Source organism: Erpetoichthys calabaricus, chromosome 5 (genome assembly GCF_900747795.2).
Source record: "Erpetoichthys calabaricus chromosome 5, fErpCal1.3, whole genome shotgun sequence".
Lineage (NCBI taxonomy): Eukaryota > Metazoa > Chordata > Cladistia > Polypteriformes > Polypteridae > Erpetoichthys > Erpetoichthys calabaricus.
In genome coordinates, this window is record NC_041398.2 from 237,531,803 (window position 1) to 237,552,082 (window position 20,280).

The following is a 20,280-nucleotide window of genomic DNA, read 5'->3' on the forward strand; positions in this document are numbered from 1 at the left end:
TTGACTCTGGGGCGGGCGCTACGACGCAGTACGCATGCGCCTCGGTGGCAGTATGCATGCGCCTCGGTGCGTCCGCCGTGCGTCCACCATGCATAAATTAACTGTGGTTTAGTAAGATAGATATATGTATTGTGAGAGATGGCCAGGATGCCCTCAATCTGCAAGCACAGGGGGAGACGGCATGAACAGGGCATTATCGCCCCCAGAACACTAGATGGCAGACACCCTGGTTTGCAGTAGTACCACGGATTCCCACAGGGCATCATGGGACTTGGAGTTTGCTGGCTCAGGTACCACAGATTCCCACAGGGCATCATGGGACTTGGAGTTTGCTGGCTCAGGTACCACAGATTCCCACAGGGCATCATGGGACTTGGAGTTTATTGGCTCAGGTACCATGGATTCCCACAGGGCATCATAGGACTTGGAGTTTGTTGGCTCAGCCCTGTTGGGTTCTGTGGGTGTCACCAGGAGGTATTATGAGGACTGGTGGGGGGGGGGGGCCCTACTTTGTGGGGCTCCAGCTTTACCCAGAAGTGCTCCCGGGTCAAGCCTTCAGGACAACAGAAGTACTTTCAAGGAATCACATAAAAGGAGCTGCCTGCTGCTACTCTGGGAGCCACAGTTGGGAGGAAGAGGATGACGCTTGCCTGAGGAGGAGTGGAGGTGAAGACAGAAGGAAAATGAAGAAGAAAAGTGCTGTATTGTGCTTCTGTACTGTGCTTGGTGCTGGTGTGAAACTGGGGGAGTGTTTCTCCCTGAATAAAAGCCTTGTGTGCTGCTGGACTTGTGCCTGTGTCTGTTGTGTCGGGTGGTTGGGGAGCAGGTGCGCCCTGGTAGTCACAGTATATACAGTATATACAGTATTAGGTTTTTAAATGCACTTTTATAACTGCTTCAGAGTCCTGAGTTTCAGTCTGAGCTTAGGCAAGGTCTGTGTGGCCTTAACATGTTCTCCATGTGTTGTAGATTTTCCCCCAACATAACAAAGACATTCTGTTAAGGTAAAAATTGACTTTTAATTGGCCAAGTGACACTCAGGGTGTGTTTGTACATGAGCTGACAGCAGTGCATAGCTAGGGGCAGGTGGAGAGGGCAGTCCGCCCTAGGTGGCACATTTTTGGGGGTGGCATTATTGGCCTAAAGGCTCAGTACAATTCGTGTGTAAGCAGCAGGGTTCGGAAAAATATCACTCGTGAATGAAAAAAGTAAAATTCTCTGATTTTTATCCACAAATGCTTTAAAAATAATTTTCAGACTGTTCTTCTGTGACGGCATCAGACATAGCGGCTGCAATTTATGAGGCAATAACAAAAATAAACATAAACATCACACAGATAATAATTTCTAGTAAGATAAACAACTAAACCTGCCTTGTGGTCTGTGTGGAGTTGAGTCTGTTGATTCTTTTAAAAAAACAACTAAAAACATTTCTTTTTAAACAAGCTTTTAATCCATGCTGAATAGTTCCAGTTTGTTTATTTATTGTTTTTATTGGTTTTGTTTTAACTGTTATATTTGTACTGTATTTGCTGTTCATCGCTCTGTGACCTTTTGTCTGTGAAGGGCGCTATATACAGTAAATAAACTACTACTACTAATTTACAATTTATAAATTTGTTTCATCATCAATCTAAAGGCATTGTTGCTCTGCGCAGAAAACATCCCCACCTATCACTTGTACACTACACCAGTTCTGGTTTTTGCAGCGTAATTATATTAAACTAATAATTAGAACACGTCTAATAAGTGCATCTCTACTATATTCTTGTCTAGTTGATGCTTATGAATAATTATATGTGAAAAATTATTGTTGTTTCCCTATATATGAATAAATCTATGCAAAATGTATCGAAATTTTACTCTATACGAAATTTTAATTTTCTATTTAAATAGGTTAACATATTCAGATATGTTGGAGTGCTTTAAATTGAAGCACCGGCCTGGCCCGAGCGGCACGAACTCGAGCTACGCCACTGGTTGACATAATGATTAGCTGGCACATTCGGCTGTATCAGTTCATGCTTTACAGCCAGTGTTGCCGAGATTGGCACAGGCACCCTTCGACTCTGAACTGGATTAGGTGGGTTTTAAAATGTTATGTTACATTTCAATCTAGACTGCTGAGTTATCTCCATTTCCAAAACTGAACTGAACAATGGCATTAGAAAATCTGTTTAAAAGGCTGGAAAAGAAAACAGAAGGCTTAGGCCTCTGACCAGAGCCATCTTAATGTATGGGCACAGGCTGGGGGCCTCAGGAGCCTAGGGGCCAATGATGTTCCTGATGCTTAAGTATGTTTCTGTTTCACTATAGAAACAGGGGCCCCAGTGCACTGCTTTGCCCTAGGGGGGTGGCATTCTATGATGCTGGTAAGATGGCCTTGCCTCTGGCTGCCTTTGTGGAGACTCTCAGTGCCCCATGCATTTTCGCTGCATTTTGGGAAGATACCTATTAGTACTAAACACCCCTTCCCGTTTCTGGAATTTATTGTAGTACTAGGGTGTTGTACCGTGTTAGCCATTATGAATGTAGAGAGAAGTCAAGCAAAATGGCAACTTTTATTGGCTAACTAAAAAGACTACAGTATGCAAGCTTTCGAGGCAACTCAGGGCTCTTCTTCAGATTAATTGGAATTTACCGGAAACACTACTTTCCTTTTTTTAACCACTTGACAGAAAGCTTGTAAAATGTGCAAAAGGCCTCAAAGATGACTGATGGATGCTCAGGGACCCCTTAGTTACTTTCCTGCAACACTTGGAAAATAAACTTATTTTGGATGCGCCTCTCATGCTTTTGTTGGGCAAGATAGAGGCATCTGATCTCATTGGCTGACCCCGTTATCCAAGGATTTGGTTACATTTCTTTTGTTTGGCAGTTAGAGCACAGGCAGGTGAAGTGACTTGCTCATGGTCTCACAGTGCCAGTACTGGGACTTAAGCCAACAACCTCAGGGTTTGAAGTCCAAAGCCTTAACGAATACGTCACACTACACATAAATAAAGAAGAGCGATTTCTTTCCATAACATGATTTGTACCCTGATCATTATCACAGAACGCCACCTAATAATCGTAGTCCCACCATTTGTCAGTCCTTCAAGTGATTAATCCAATCGCCGTAGCCTATAGCAATAGTATAACAATTAAAGCAGGAACAGCCCGTCGTAAAACGCTCGCACGCCTTGTTAGAAGGAAATCGGAGTACAAAAAGACTAGCAGTTAATTCATTGCATAGTTACGAGGTGCCTAACCATCTAAAATTAAGATCGCTGTGGAATTAACAGTGGACTAGGTTTCAGTACTTTACATATCATACTCACTCACACTAAACGGGCCGAATTGAGAAAACTACAAAGTAGCGCTGTCCCAACCCTCTCCATTGGATCATGGGAAATGAAGTACTAACTCATGCTTCTTTAATGCGCAAGCGCATTTTACGTACAACACAAAGCGACGGAAGTCGAAGTTAAAGTCGCGGCGCTCCACACATTCCGATATTTAGTTTTTGATTGTTGTATGGTTTTGGGTTTGTAATGGTTGAGGTAATGTGTAGCTATGTTTCAGTACTTTGCATATCACACTCGCCCAAGCTAAACAGACTTTGATCGAGTTGAAAAAGCTACAAAGTAGCGCTGTAGCAACCCTCCCCAGTGGATCATGGGAAATGAAGTACTAACCCATGTTTCTTTAATGCGCATGCGCATTTCTACGTCCAACACAAAGCGACGGAAGTGGAAGTTAAAGTCGCGGTGCTCCACACATTGCGATATTTACTTTTTGATTGTTGAATGGTTTTGGGTTTGCAATGGTTGAGGTAATGTGTAGTTTTTATTCTCATTAATATTAATTGATTTTCTGTGTTCAAGATGCCAGTTCTCGATCACGTGCTTCGGATATAAAATATTTTTCGTGCACGGTTGTAAAGTAAAGGAATAACTGTATATATGCAGTACTCGTGATTTAAATCTGTAGTTGCAGAAGATGTTGCAAATATTGTAACACGCAGAAAATTGTGTTTTTAAACGTGTATAATGTTGAATGGCCCATAATACCATAGTTAATAATCGTAACAGTACTTTTTAATTATTACTTTGTATTTAATTGCACTATTGTTTGTTTGCTGCCTTTACACAATTCCATAGGAGGTACAGAAGCATTCTGTGCACACCCTGGTGTTCAGGTCCCTGAAGAGGACTCATGACATGTTTGTGGCGGACCATGCCAAATCTATAGCCATGGACGACAAGAGGTAATATCATTGTTATTTTTTATTCATTTTTTTTTGGTTGTTCAGGAGCTGCTTAAAAGTAATTTAATAGGCAGCATTCCTTTGAAATCTACTAATTTTGGTTGACTGCATTGAGCATTAGTTTTCACCAAAATGACTAACGCAGGCGACTCAAACACTTACATGATCATGGGTGTCTTTTTCAGATTTTTTAACTTGGTAAAAAAAATCTCCCAATACTACTTAACATTAGAAAAATTATAAAATCTACATAACACGCGGCAATTCAGAAGTTGTACATGTCTTTTCTTATTTGTTTCCCTCCGTTAGCATTTGTAATCGCTGAACAAGCTCATCTGCTGTAGCGCGTTTAAACGCTTTCTCTTTTACTACATTACTATTTAATTATGTTCTTTTTCAAGTTTGTTAATTGGGAAAGGAAGACTTCAGCCCCCGAGTTAGATGAAGTACATAATACATTCAGTCATATGAAAAAGTTTGGGAACCCCTCTCAGCCTGCATAATAATTTACTTGCAACAAAAAAGATAACAGTGGTATGTCTTTCATTTCCTAGGAACATCTGAGTACTGGGGTGTTTTCCAAACAAATATTTTTAGTGAAGCAGTATTTAGTTGTATGAAATTAAATTAAATGTGAAAAACTGGCTGTGCATAAATGTGGGTCCCCTTGTCATTTTGCTGATTTGAATGCCTGTCACTGCTCATTGCTGATTACTTGTAACACCAAATTGCTTGGATGAGCTCATTAAGCCTTGAACTTCATAGACAGGTGTGTCCAGTCATGAGATATAAAGGTATTTTAAGGTGGTCAATTGCAGGTTGTGCTTCCCTTTGACTCTCCTCTGAAGAGTGACAGCATGGGATCCTTAAAGCAACTCTCAAAAGATCTGAAAACAAAGATTGTTGAGTCTCCTGGTTTAGGGGAAGGCTACAAAAAGCTATCTCAGAGGTTTAAACTGTCAGTTTCAACTGTAAGGAATGGAATCAGGAAATGTTAGGTCACAGGCACAGTTACTGTTAAACCTGGCAGGCCATGAAAAATACAGAAGTAGCATATGCACAGGATTGTGAGAATGGTTACAGATAACCCACAGATCACCTCCAAAGACCTGCAAGAACATCTTGCTGCAGATGATGTATCTGTACATCGTTCTACAATTCAGAACAATTTGCATAAAGCACATCTGTATGGCAGGTTGATGAGAAAGAAGCCCTTTCTGCACTCACACCACAAACAGTCGCTTTTTGTATGCAAATGCTCATTTAGACAAGCCAGATTCATTTTGAAACAAAGTGCTTTGGACTGATGAGATAAAAATTGAGTTATTTGGTCATAACAAAAAGCACTTTACATGGCGGAAGAAGAACCCCTCATTCCAATAAAAACACCTGCTACCTACTGTCAAATCTGGTGGAGGTTCCATCATGCTGTGTGGCTAGTTCAGGGACTGGGGCCCTTGTTAAAGTCGAGGGTCGGATGAATTCAACCCAATATCAACAAATTCTTCAGGATAATGTTCAAGCATCAGTCACAAAGTTGAAGTTACGCAGGGGTTGGATTTTCCAACAAGACAATGACCCAAAACACAGTTTGAAATCTACAAAGTCATTCATGCAGAGGGAGAAGTACAATGTTCTGGAATGGCCGTCACAGTCCCCTGACTTGAATATCATCGAAAGTCTATGGGATGATTTGAAGCAGGCTGTCCATGCTCGGCAGCCATCAAATTGAACTGAACTGAACTGGAGAGATTTTGTATGGATGAATGGTCAAAAATACCTCCATCCAGAATCGGACACTCCTCAAAGGCTATAGGAGGACAGCGTCTAGAGGCTGTTAGATTTGCAAAAGGAGGCTCAACTAAGTATTGATGTCATATCTCTGTTGGGGTGCCCACATTTATGCACCTGTCTAATTTTGTTATGATGCATGTTGCATATTTTCTGTTAATCCAATAAACTTAATGTCACTGCTGAAATACTACTGTGTCCATAAGGCATGTCATATATTAAAAGGAAGTTCAACCAATGATAAACAAAAATCCAAAGAATTAAGAGGGGTTCCCAAACTTTTTCATATGACTGTAACTGCAGCCATGTTGGTGAATTGTAATGTGTATATTTTAAGATCAATGAAATATTAAAGAAACAAATTGAGTGAGAAGTCAAGCAAAATGACCCCTTTTATTGGCTAACTAAAAATATTACAATATGCAAGCTTTCAAGGGAACTAAGGCCCCTTCTTCAGGTAAGATGTAATGAAGAAGAGGCCTGAGTTGCCTCGAAAGCTTGCATATTGTAATCTTTTTAGTTAGCCAATAAAAGATATCATTTTGCTTGACGTCACACTTCATTTATAAAGCCTAACATGGTACAACACCCTAGTACTAGAAACAAATTAATTAATGGATGGGGTAAAATGAAAATGGTGGGTGCTGATGAGGTTTGGGATGAAACCGTTGCTCTTCCAAAGAATTGTAATTAACCATGCATATAAGTAAACCTTTCTGGTTTACACAAGAAAACGCAGGTCACCTTTCAGGGGGAGGGTGTAGAAGTGGTGCAGAGCTACAAGTACCTGGGGGTCCCACAGGAACAGCATACTGGACTGATGTAACAACACAGTGGCGCTGTACTGAATGTCCCGAGGAGACTCGGGTCTTTTGATGTGTGCAGCGAGCTGCTGTAAATGTTCTGTCAGTCCATAGTAGCCAGTGTGGTGTGGTGTGATGTGCTGTGCTGTGCTGTGCTGCAGTCTCTTAGTGAAGCAGCTTGAGCTGAAAAGATGCACAATGCCTGAACAGACCTCTTAAGAAAGCCAGCTCCATCACAAGGTGAACCCTGAACACACTGGAAGCTATTTTGGAAAAGAAGTTGGTGGCAAAATTAGATGCCATCTTTAAAGCAAAATCTCCTCCAGGATGTGCTGACTTGGAGCACTTTTTAGTCACGGGCTCATTCCACCGAAGTGTGCTATGAAGCGCCTCTGGGGGTCTTTACTGCCCACTGCTATCAGGCAATTCAAAGCTTCTGCCTGACGTACTCGTTAAGTTCATTTTGAACTATCTGCACAATATACATTTATTTATCAATTGAGTAGCTGTATTATTTGTCCTGTGAGCCTGAATCTTTGTATTTTATTTTTTTTGAAAATTCTGTTGTTGTATGCATCTGAATTTCCGCACGGGATTGATAAGGTTGATCGAAAATCCCAGTGTAAAATAATGTGGAAGGAGACTGTCTTTTTCCATATTGATTAAATGTGTGTTTGTTTTTTTTTATGTATGAGATGTAAGCAATGGTGTCTGCTTTTTCTAGTTTATTTCACTCCAGCTGAGCAGTGTTACAATTTAAGAACTATGTGTGGAAAGACTGTTTGACTTTAAACCTGAAAACAAATGCCACTTTGATTTTAACATTTTTTAAATTTTATTTTTTTTTTATTTTTTTCATGTTTTTGTTATGTTCATTTTATTTTTTGACATAATATTCGGGGCTAATTTTAGTAATATGTGTGGTGTCATTGAGCCTGTTGTGACTTTTTACTTTAATAAACATTTGCTGAATATTTTCTATTGCAGCCACAAGCTCAAAATGGATGCAAAGCTCCGAGCTGATTATTTTGCAGTCCTTCATATGCCTGTTATTAAAGAGGGAAAAGATAAAGCTTTGCATAATGCGACCGATCCATACGGACATGACGGTTTCTCAACAAACCCTGGTATGTATTTACTTATTAAATACGAGGAACATTCAAAAAGTTTTCTCACTTTTTTTTAACTCCGTTTATTAGGAATTTCAGAAACAACTGACAACACTTTTCTACATCGCCTTCCTTTGCAATGTAGTTTTCCCAGTCACATGACACTCTCAGACACAACCAATTACTAACTCCTCCTGCCTTCACCGTTTCCAACAAAAATATAAAAGTGCGGAAACTTTTTGAACGTCCCTCGTATTGAAGAAGAGAATTAATGGAGATCAATGCTAATGCTTACAATGGTGATTTAAACATACCTTGAAAGAGTAATACGAAACCAGTCAGACCCAAATAGCTTATGTGCATGTTCAGCTGTTAGATCAGGGCTGCAGTGTTTGATTTTTTTTTTTTTTTTTTTTCCCCCACAAGTTATAAACATTATTAATTTTTCATGTAAAGAGAGGAAAGGATTCAGTGGATCAAGTGTGCTGGATTGAACCCTGCACCTTGTCATCGTCCATGTGGAGTCTGCATGTTCTCCCCAGTTTTAATAGCTTTACTCCAGGTACTTTGGCTGTACTCGGACAAACCCAAAGATATTAAAGTTAGGCTATTTAGCCATTCTAAATTGGCCCTGTTTATGGATGGAACCTGTAATGATGCGGTTCAGTGTGCTGAAACCAGGATCCAGCGATTCGCAGCCCCTGACCTTTTGCAAAGTCAAGGAACATGGGGCCACTTTCACCAAAGTCACCAGACCCATGGGGACTGAGACAATCCTCATAGCCAGCCCTGTCAGTGCCAGTGGCTGCATTGAAGTCACACTTGACCAGAGGTGTGTCACCCCGTGGGCATCCATCAACCACCGAGCGAAGCTGTGAATAAAAAGTCTCCCTCACCGAGACATCACTCACCGCGGTCGGTGTTAGTTACCATCTGTTTGTTAGATTGTCCAAAATAATACCAAGTTGAGATTTGCAGGCCCCTAAAGTCCTACTGTCCACAACATTGCTTAGTAATTTGGTTTTTTTTTATCTCCACCTGCCTGTGGTTCTTTGCTTGAAGAATAACTCTCAGTACGTTTGAGGTAAAGTCTGCCTTGAGCAAATTTCCAAACAGTGTCCCTGTGTTCTGGTTGCAGAATTTATTTTAAAGTAATAGCTGGGATCCATTGTCTTAATTCCTTTCATAATTTTTAACACTTAATCATGTTGTGTCATAATCTCTGTTTGCTTAAATTTAGAGGAACAGTTTGTGCCGTTGTGGTATTTTTAATACTCGTGTAATAAGTTAGCAGTTAAGTTCAATCATTCATACAAATTTTAATGCATTCTGTTGCTTATTTCTTTCTGCTAGGTCAAAACTCTGATTATGTTATAACTGGGACCCACCCCTATCCATCTGGACCAGGTATACCTTTTGCATTTTAAGAATCTATCATTATTTCTTAACAGTAGAGCTTGAATGTAGGCTGAAAAATATTTACATTCATTAAATAGAAGTGTCCCATGTTTTCTCATTTAGATTATTCAGCTCATTGTAAGTGTATTATTTTATGTCTTTTGAAGAGTTACAGAAGTAAGCAGAATGTGATAAATATGTTCAATATAATATAATTAAAGTAAAAAAAATCAAATTATAGAATAGCACACCTACTGTACCAGGAAATCATAATGACGGAAGAAAAAAAATAGGATCTGTTGCTATCTTTACATTTTATTATAATGAATATTATTTGAGTATTGGTGAATCTTTATCTGTGTTGATGGCAGCTTGTGTGCATTTTTGTCTACCTGATATTGATTCCTGACATATCAAAATCTGTTACTAGAGACACAGTTTTCTTTTTCATCAGAAGGCTCTCACTTCAGCATTAATAGGACTTTTAGCCAAAGTTGAAAACTTTACACATTTACACTTTCCTCCTGCATTTAACAACCAGTAAAGGAAATTGCACCAAAGATGCATCATGTGTTTTTTTTTTTTCTTTTTCTTTTTAAATCTGCCATATGAAATGTCTGATTGCAGAGAAGGACAAAAAAAACTTTCATATTCTTTTAATGACCTTATGTTAAGGTTGTCAAAATTCCAGGGGCCTCATGCATAACACCGTGCGTAGAATTTGCACTATAACATGACGTAAGCACAAAAAAATACAGATGCATAAATCTGTGCAAACACCAACTTCCACGTTCTTCCGCTCCATAAATCCCGGTTAGCATGAAAAGTAACGCATGTTCATGCGCCTGCTGTCCCGCCCCAACTCCTCCCAGAATTACGCCTCTTTGAATATGCAAATCAATATAAATAGCCCTTAAGCCCAACCTTCAATGAAAAGACAATGGCAAAAGTAGGAGGGAAAATAGAATTTCAGCGAATACCAAGTGGAGGCAAGGAAAAACTTACTATTTGTTGTTTTAAACAGTGATACAAACAACAAAAGGAAGTTGATCGAGTGACATAGCGCGTTGGAGAAACTCGAAAGCTCAAGTTCACAAAGTTGCACAGTGCCTGAAATAAAAAAAGAAGTGGTCAGATATCAAAGTCACCGTGAAAAGGCGAGTCGTAGCCCACTGTCTGAGTGTCATTTGAAAGCGTATTAGGGTACAGAGGAAAAAAAAAAGGCACACAGTGTGAAAAAAGCATGAAATGTCAACTTTAATGTTGAAATTTCCACTTTAATCACGTAGTTTATTTTGTCATTAAAGTAGAACATCATAAACTTCATCTTAAAATCGTTTAATTTACTAGTTTCTCAAATCCCATCGTAACTAAAGTAGCACGTTAAATGCTTTGTTTTGTATTTGATCTTCTATGTGCTCTACGTGCGTGAATCACTACGTGGTTCCGGGCTTTCATTTCCTCCAACAGGACACAGAATCCATTACATTTGTAATATTACAGCTCTCTGAATAATTAAAATACTGAGATGTATACGTGATATCATTTTCATGATGATAGGAGTTAAAGCATGTTATTAAACATGGGAACACGGTGGCGCAATGATTGTTCCTGTCTCACACAAGATGCTTGCTGCGCTGTACACGACCTTTGATGAAATACTTTATTGCAGCAGTACTGTCTCTTTCAAACGTAGTAACCTCCAATTCCTGTCCTTACTTTTCTTTCTCCAAATACCCAATCGCCACACAATCGGCTCTGTAATAGACGTTAAGCCATCTGTAAGCTTAGAACGCCGATTCTTCAAAACTTTTAAGGAACATTGAAATATCTTCGTAGTACATGTTTGTTTATTCTATCCATCTATCCTTCCAGTGTCGCGCCAGCCCAACAAGAATACAGCACAAGGCAGGAACAATCCCTGAATGGAGCGCCAGCTCCTCGCTAGCACTGCGACACCGTGTAGTTAAAGTTTTTATCTGTATAATGTAATAAACATATTTTGCTGCATTTCATCTCTAAAATGATATCGTCATCATATATAAATACGCGCTTTATAAAATGGCTCAGGTTGTGCAATATTATAACTGTATCGCAAGTTTACAGTGAGGTGATTGTACTTATAAGTACAAACAGTTCTATAAGGAGCACTTGATGGACTGATTGAGTGTATTTAGAGTTCTTGGGATGAAACTGTTTGTGAACGGTCCGTACAGGAAAGACTCTGAACTGCTCTCATTTGACAAATGCTTCAAAGCTGCTGTATACCAATAATTTTCTTTCCAATCAGCTGCTGTACAGCTGTGATTCACACTCAGATACAGTGATATAAATACTCCAAGTGGTGCAGTGAGAGTAATATGGAAAAAGATGATCCGATCCAGAAGGTGCAGTGAGAGTAACAACGCTAAAGCAGTTATGGTATTTGGAATAGTTTGGCCATTCTGTGGACCATTATATTGTTACAGATTAATTACAATCCGATGCATTAAACTAATAAACAATATGTGGTTAATTTCAGTGTATTTATAAAGCTGCGTCAGGGATGTGGATCTAAAAAAGAAAGATAAACCACACAGGAACAGTAGCACTGCTTTGACGCTGGGTGCCGCCAGCCTGAACTTGCGTACGCCAGGGTATGATACTGTGAAAATGTGCGTGGCTTTACGCCAAGTTTAAGTTATATAAATTGCGATTTGAACGTGGAAACGTTCTTGCACATCATTTTTGTGTGTACGCACTGTTTATACATGAGGCCGCAGGTTACTAACTGCTCATTTAGGCAGTGGAGATTATAGATTAACACATGCAGTTATCAATGAATTCCCAAGTGACAGGCTCTTTTTCATATGTACTGTAGGTGATAATTAAAATGTGTTACTTTAAAAAAAGTGCTCATTCATATTGATCACCAGAGGAGGACTATTTATAGACAAACAAGCACGTCTTTTTATTTTATTTTCAAGGCATTAGCAAATTTGTATACTCCTTTTTACTTCTCATATTTCGCCAACCTACAGACATTATGTTCAGAAGATGGGCAGATGTGTGTGTTAGGTTATTAAACTGCAATTTGACACTTTTTTTTATTTGTTTTGCTTTATGCAAGGTCGGTCAACTCTAATTTTTGATTTTTTTTTTTTAAAATGTACCAGTCATATGGGACTTATCATACAAACTATGATGTATAAACACACATTTTGTACAGGCAAAACAAGAGTAATGTTAATTATCAGTGCATACCTTCATTTGCTTCAAGGGGCACCTTCCTAATCTGGTAATTGAAGGATGTATGTAATTAATGTAGTTAATAATTGAACATATAGAATTCACAGCCTCCAAAGGCACCATGTTCAACCTACGACCAGGTCTTTGACAGTTGATAGTGGGGGAAAAAATGATCACCTTTGCCAGTTACCAAAATAACTTTGACCTATTTGTTAAATGCACTTGCATAGCTTACAACTCTGACTGATTTACTGTATCCGATGTAAGTTTTTGAGGTGTAGGAGTATATTGTAATTGTCTTGTCTGTGCTATGTGCATCTGGATGTGTTTGGGACATTCATCAATTAACTACAAATAGCAGTGAGATTGGTGATTTATGTGTTTTTGTTTTCAACTGAAACTTTTCAGCCTGCTTTCTGCCCTTATGCAGTTCATTGAATAAAGTGCTTTCCTTTTCCTATTCCTTTCCTACATATATCTAAGAAAATGCCTCTTTGTGGAGTTAGTTTTTGAATAGTTATATTACATTGTTTTTGTAGAAACCAGGTGGACTGCTTAAGTTAATTTGAAATTAAGCACTAAATTTAATGCTATAAAAATCATAGTCACTGCATTTTTTTTTCCTCAAGCACACAATGAAATGTATTTGTGTAGTTACAGTTGAAAGCCATCTCTGAGTTTCTAATGTAGTTACTTTAAAAGAGATGTGATATACATCAGTGATACCTGGAGTACTGGTAGGTCATAGAAGTTTGTTAAACATTTTTGCTTTTTGACACAGCGTTACAATTGTCGGCTTGTCCATATATGTTATTGACATTGACATTTGGCATAGCCCAACCAAAATTCTTTCCAATCAATCCAAAAGTACATCCTGGCCTCCATATTGCTGAAATAGAAACCTTTCTGATCAGTCTGTAGTTTGTTTTGTATCCAGGAAACTAGGGAGAAAAATCTATAAAGGCTATTTTTGAAGGTTCTGTCTCCAGGCTTTGCTTTAGCTATTTCTGCTTGTATAATTGTACGTGTGTGTGTGTGTGTGTGTTTTTTTTTTTTTGCACTTTTATACATTTGTTTTAAGTTTCTAAAACTGATTTCTGCCTTAATCTATAGGTATAGCGCTAACTGCTGAAACACAAATACAGAAGATGCCAAGTGACATTGGAGTTCAGTCTTTGGCACTTGCCCTTCCTCCTTCACAATCCAGGTATTGACAAAGCCTTATACTATGAAGTGGTGATTTCTTCTTTATCAGAAGTAATCATTATACATTCTGAGAAAAAGGTAATGAATATATTCCTTTTTCCACACAAACTAAAATGTAGGCAATCAAAATGTAAATTTGGATTAACGTGTCAAGTACAAAAATGAACAAAAAATCTGTCCTTGTTAATTTGGGTAAAACTTCGATATTTCCTTGAGTTATACTAACATGCTAAATGTATTAACTGTATTTAATAGTTTTCCTCACTTTTTGCTTCCACACATTTCACAGCACTTGTTGAACAAATAACAAATTTTTTCGGCTTAAATGTTTTAAACATGCAATATTTAAATTTGAAATACTTCTCTTATTTATTTATTTAAATTGTTTTTATATTATAGGCAAGAAGCAAGTCGTGTTGCACCTAGTGTGTCCGACATCCTTAGGCATGCAGGCAATGCAGAAAGATCCCAGCCACCTGGGCTGTCTATGGTAAGTGTTTTTTCCCCTCGTTGAACAGAATATTTTCTCTTGAGGTTTAAAGGGATCTGATCATTGCATCATTATATGCAAGTCAGCTCATCTTCTAATTTTCACTCAGATTCAAGTCAAACAGTTTTAAATGTCTTTTGTACCAGCACCCAAAACCCTAAACACAACTATGCACATGGAGTCTCAAGTTCAAATCGAGTGCATTTATTTACAGTAACGGGTGCCTTTTACAGGCTTCCTTCCCTTCAGGGTTGTAGCGGCTCTCGCACAACACAGTATAGCCTGATAATACAATCGGTCACTCCCTTTGCTCCTTCTGTTCTCCTCCACTTCTCACAGTGGAGTGTTATCTGTCTTCTATCTTGACTTTGATTCCCTGAGAGTGAGTGAAGGGCTCTTTTTTTTAACTCTGGATCTGGGAGTACTTCTGGTGCCTAATCCTATTGACTCCAGGAGGCATTTCTGGGTCAGGCTGGACATCAACGGTCTTTGTAGCATTATTATCTGAGAGCTCTCCCGGCTGCCCCCACTGATCCTGCATAATATTGTGTATATGTTCAATCTTTTGAAAAGTTATGTTAAGTTAGCTTATGTCAATTATTCATTTACCAGTATTATATTCCTTTGGTTTCTGTTCTATTTTTGTTAAAATGAACAAATGCATTACTATATATCTCCATGTCTTCTTCTTCTCCTTTCGGCTGCTTCCGTTAGGGGTCGTCACAGCGGATCATCTTCTTCCATATCTTTCTGTCCTTTGCATCTTGTTCTGTTACACCCAACACCTGCATGTCCTCTCTCACCACATTCATAAACCTTCTCTTAGGCCTTCCTGTTTTCCTCTTCCCTGGCAGCTCTGTCCTTAGCATCCTTCTCCCAGTATACGCAGCATCTCTCCTCTGCACATGTCCAAACCAACACACTCTTGCCTCTCTGACTTTGTCTCCCAACTGTCCAACCTGAGCTGACCCTCTAATGTCCTCATTTCTAATCCTGTCCATCCTCGTCACACCCAGTGCAAATCTTAGCATCTTTAACTCTGCTGCCTCCAGCTCTGTCTCCTGCTTTCTGGTCAGTGCCACCGTCTTCAGCCCATACAACATAGCTGGTCTCACTACCGTCCTGTAGACCTTCCCTTTCACTCTTGCTGATATCCGTCTGTTACAAATCACTCCTGACACTCTTCTCCACCCATTCTACCCTGCCTGCACTCTCTTCTTCACCTCTCTTCCACAATCCCCATTACTCTGTACTGTAGATCCCAAGTATTTAAACTCATCCACCTTCGCCAGCTCTACTTCTTGCATCCTCACCATTCCTCTGACCTCCCTCTCATTTACGCACATGTATTCTGTCTTGTTCCTATTGACCTTCATTCCTCTCCTTTCTAGAGCATATCTCCACCTCTCCAGGGTCTCCTCAACCTGCTCCCTACTCTCGCTACAGATCACAGTGTCATCAGCAAATACATAGTCCACAGGGACTCCTGTCTTATATCATCTGTCAACCTGTCCATCACCATTGCAAATAAGAAAGGGCTCAGAGCTGATCCTTGATGTAATCCCACCTCCAACTTGAATGCATCAATCACTCCTACTGCAGACCTCACCACTGTCACACTTCCCTCGTACATATCCTGTACAACTCTTACTTACTTCTCTGCCACTCCCAACTTCCTCATACAATACCACAACTCCTCTTGAGGGACCCTCTCATATGCTTTCTTCAGGTCCACAAAGACACAATGCAACTCCTTCTGGCCTTCTCTATACTTCTCCATCAACACCCTTAGAGCAAACATCGCATCTGTGGTGCTCTTTCTTGACATGAAACCATACTGCTGCTCACTATTCATCACCTCACTTCTTAACCTAGCTTCCACTACTCTTTCCCATAACTTCATGCTGTGGCTCATCAATTTTATCCCCCTGTAGTTACTACAGTCCTGCACATCCCCCTTATTCTTAAATATCGGCACCAGTACACTTCTTCCCCACTCCTCGGGCATCTTCTCACTTTCCAAGATTCCATTAAACAATCTGGTTAAAAACTCCACTGCCATCTCTCCTAAACACATCCATGCTTCCACAAGTATGTCATCTGGACCAATGGCTTTTCCATTCTTCATCCTCTTCATAGCTGTCCTTACTTCCTTGTTGCTAATCTGTTACACTTCCTGATTCACTATCTCTACATCATCTAACCTCTTCTCTGTCTCGTTCTCTTCATTCATAAGCTTCTCAAAGTACTCTTCTATCTGCTCAACACACTCTCCTCGCTTGTGAGTATGTTTCCATCTTTATCCTTTATTATCCTAACCTGCTGCACATCTTTCCCAGCTCGGTTCCTCTGTCTCGCCCACCAGTCCTTTTTTCCCTCCTTAGTGTCCAACCTCTCATATAACTAATCATATGCTTTTTCTTTAGCTTTCGCCACCTCTCTCTTCACCTTGCGCCTAATCTCCTTGTACTCTTGTCTACTTTCTGTATCTCTCTGACTATCCCACTTCTTCTTTGCCATCCTCTTCCTCTGTATACTCTCCTGTATTTCCTCATTCCACCATCAGGTTTCCTTTTTCTCCTTCCTCTTTCCAGATGTCACGCCATGCACCTTTTTGCTGTCACCCTTACTACATCTGCTGTAGTTTCCTAACTGTCTGGTAATTCTTCACTACCATCCAGTGCCTGTCTCACCTTCTCCCTAAACTCAACCTTGCAGTCTTCCTTTTTCAACTTCCACCATTTGATCCTTGGGTCTGCCCTCACTCTCTTCCTCTTCTTATTCTCCAACGCCACCCTACAGACCACCATCCTATGTTGCTTAACTACACTTTACTCTCCCACCACTTTGCAGTCTTCGATCTCCTTCAGATCAGCTCTTCTGCATAGGATGTAATCTACCTGTGTGCATCTTCCTCCACTCTTGTATGTAACCCTATGTTCCTCCCTCTTCTTAAAATACGTATTTACCACAGCCATGTCCATCCTTTTGGCAAAATCCACTATCCTCTGACCTTCTTCATTCCTCTCCTTGACACCTTACCTACTCATCACCTCCTTGTGTCCTCTGTTCCCTTCACCAACATGCCCATTGAAATCCGTTCCAATCACCACTTTCTGTCCCTTGGGTACACTGTTCATCACTTCATCCAACTCATTCCAGAAATCTTCTTTCTCATCCATTGCACACCCAACTTGCAGGGAATATGCACTAACAACATTCACCATCACACCTCCAATTTCCAGCTTCATAATCATTACTCTGTCTGACACTCTTTTCACTTCCAGAACACTCTTGACATACTGGTCCTTCAGAATAACCCCTACTCTATTTCTCCTCCTATCCACACTATGATAGAACAATTTGAGTCCACCTCCAATCCACCTGGCCTTACTCCCCTTCCATTTAGTCTCTTGCACCCACAATATATCAACCTTCCTTCTCTCCATCATATCGGCTAACTCTCTCCCCTTACCAGTCATACTGCCAACATTCAAAGTTCTTACCCTCAATTCCACTCTCTTTACCTTCCTCCTCTCCTCCTGCCTCCGGATACGTCTCGCCCCTCTTCTTCGGCCAACAGTAGCCCAATATCCACCAGCACCCCGTTGACTAACAGTACTGGTGGCGGCTGTTGTTAACCCGGGGCTCAACTGATCCGGTATGGAAATTTTGTATTGTTGTCTGCATAAATTTTAAACCGGATGCTCTTCCTGACATAACCCTCCCCATTTATCCAGGCTTGGGACCGGTACAAAGAAAGACACTGGTTTGTGCATCCCCTGTGGCTGGGTTACTATATATTTCTATGTAATTTATGATATCTCAAAGTCAAAATTGGTGTAGTGCTGCTTTCTTTTGATTTCTAAAACCAATTTTATCTGTCATTCAGAATGGATAGATAGTACTTTATTTGCCCCCAGAGGAAAATTTTTACTTTTTACAGAACACCTTTAAATAAATAAATTTTTTTTATGTATATACACCAGAATGATTAAAAAGAAAGAAAAATTTTTGACTTGATGGTCATAGTGAGGCATTATGCTGGCATATTGCTGTTGGTATAAAGGAGTATTGGTTAATTTATTAACGTTGTTAAATTCTTTTACTATATCTCTCCAGAAACTGAATACTGAAATGTTTGATTAAAGTATAACTAAGAATCCAGTCTATCCTTTTTAATTGCATCTCCATGTTGCCTGCATTTAGGAAGTGATAGATATACCACCAAAGTCTTAATGAATGAACGAATGTCTCTTTGTCATTCATCGTCTCTCTAAACCTTTATGATCCAAGGTCTTGAAGACCTATATGCTCACAAGGACACGTTAGTTTTGGGCCATATTTGAATGCTGAGGGAACATGTATAAACTTGGAATAAAAGTGAAAACTACACCCCAGCTGAAATTCAAGTTACAGCCCAAACACTGCACAGTGTCAAGACTGTCATATCCTGAACCTGCTATACACTTAATAGTTTCAAATGTCATTCAACTACTGGCCTCCTCTGTGTTTGCGTTCATGTTTATGAATCTTTAATTTTTATAGATTAAGGTAAGCATTCTGTGGCACACCTTGTTTTACAAGTCATATCAGAACTTGCATGATAAATCAATTTTCTTTGTCTTCCAAGTATTTTGCTTTCTAAAATCCACTAGGCTATAGGATAAGAAATAGACTAGTTGTAAGTTAAACTGCGTTATTCTGCCTCATTTATTACTTAATAACAAATTGTTTTCCTGCTTCTACTACTTTCCTTGTAATGCTTTCCCTATTGCAGATTGTTCAGTTGCTGCACTATTCTGTCTTTGTTGACACTTTTCTGATGTAAATTCTTATTTTTAAACCTTCAGTCGCTTTTGGAGGCAGGAGGCACAAAGAGTTCTTCCTTGATAGCTAAGAAGGCACCAACAATGCCAAAACCACAGTGGCATCCACCTTGGAAACTTTACAGGGTAAGTTTTGCTTTAAATTGGTAAGATGAAAGAATAGAAAAATATATATATTTTTTTGTCATCATTTTCTAACCCACTTAGTCCTGAACTGGGTTGCAATCTAGAATATGGCGCAAGGCAGGAACAAACCCTGGATAGGGTGCCAGTCTATCGCCGGTTGAACAGACAGACAGACGCACCAGGGCCCATCCACTTAACCTGCATGTCTTTGGACTGTGGGAGGGAACCCACACAGACACAGGGAGGTCCCGGGACATGAACCCTGGTCTCCTTACTGCGACGCAGCAGTGCCACCACTGCCTGGAATAGAATGCAGTATAAACATTTCAGTTAGCAATTCTGGCTGTTGGTTTTATAGGGTTTAATGTAACACAATATTTAGTAAACCGTGCACTTCTGAAATAGCAGATCAGGAAATTAACAAATTAATTTTAAATACATTTTAGGGGCTTTTGAAACTGTCTTTCGATTTATTTTGAATTCCAAATAAAAACAATAAAATTCTGATTTCCAAAAGTAAAAATGCCCAGGATATGGCAACACGCTATTTTTTAAAATTGTTTTAGCAGCTTGTTAAACGTTTAATTTTGCTACATGTGATTTTGCACTATTTTTTTTTTTTTGTTGTTGTTTCTGTGATTGTTGATGTAGCAAAGTTTAGAAATGTCTAGAAATCCATGTGGGTGTATAAAGTAAGAATCATTATCTTTTAATATTGTTCTGGTTTTATATTTATAATTATTATTAAAATTGAACACTGAGTTTGCCTCTCTAAAGTCCACATCATATCTTGTACTCTGATTATTTGGAAACATTATCTGAAACTATACTTTTTTTTTCTATTTCTTTAAACCATGGGATATTTGTTTGAATACTGATTTTAGGGCGAATGCATTATACCTTTGTTGAATTATAATGGTGATCACCACAGGGATCTGTAATTCACCATTATATTAAATAAAAAAGTGTTAAATTACTGAGAATACACCAGTTTGTTTTTTATTATCTTGTGTGACAGTTTGGCTTATTAGCATATTTTTTTTGTGCTTTT

The 20,280-nt window shown here is 39.3% G+C and overlaps 1 protein-coding gene across 2 annotated transcripts in view; it reads left to right on the plus strand.

Annotated features, from left to right (window-relative positions):
- Positions 1-3,443: 3,443 nt before the first annotated feature.
- plrg1 (pleiotropic regulator 1) overlaps positions 3,444-20,280 on the plus strand; it is a 45,731-nt gene continuing 28,894 nt past the window's right edge. The window contains exons 1-7 of one of the 2 annotated variants that reach the window (XM_051928168.1): positions 3,444-3,542; positions 4,143-4,249; positions 7,831-7,970; positions 9,306-9,359; positions 13,692-13,785; positions 14,184-14,274; positions 19,128-19,229. In XM_051928168.1, coding sequence (XP_051784128.1) covers positions 3,534-3,542; positions 4,143-4,249; positions 7,831-7,970; positions 9,306-9,359; positions 13,692-13,785; positions 14,184-14,274; positions 19,128-19,229 — 597 coding nt within the window. In that variant the 5' untranslated portion in view covers positions 3,444-3,533. Of the gene's footprint in view, positions 3,543-3,593; positions 3,815-4,142; positions 4,250-7,830; positions 7,971-9,305; positions 9,360-13,691; positions 13,786-14,183; positions 14,275-19,127; positions 19,230-20,280 lie in introns of those variants that run through there. The other variant, XM_028791369.2, reaches the window with a different exon arrangement.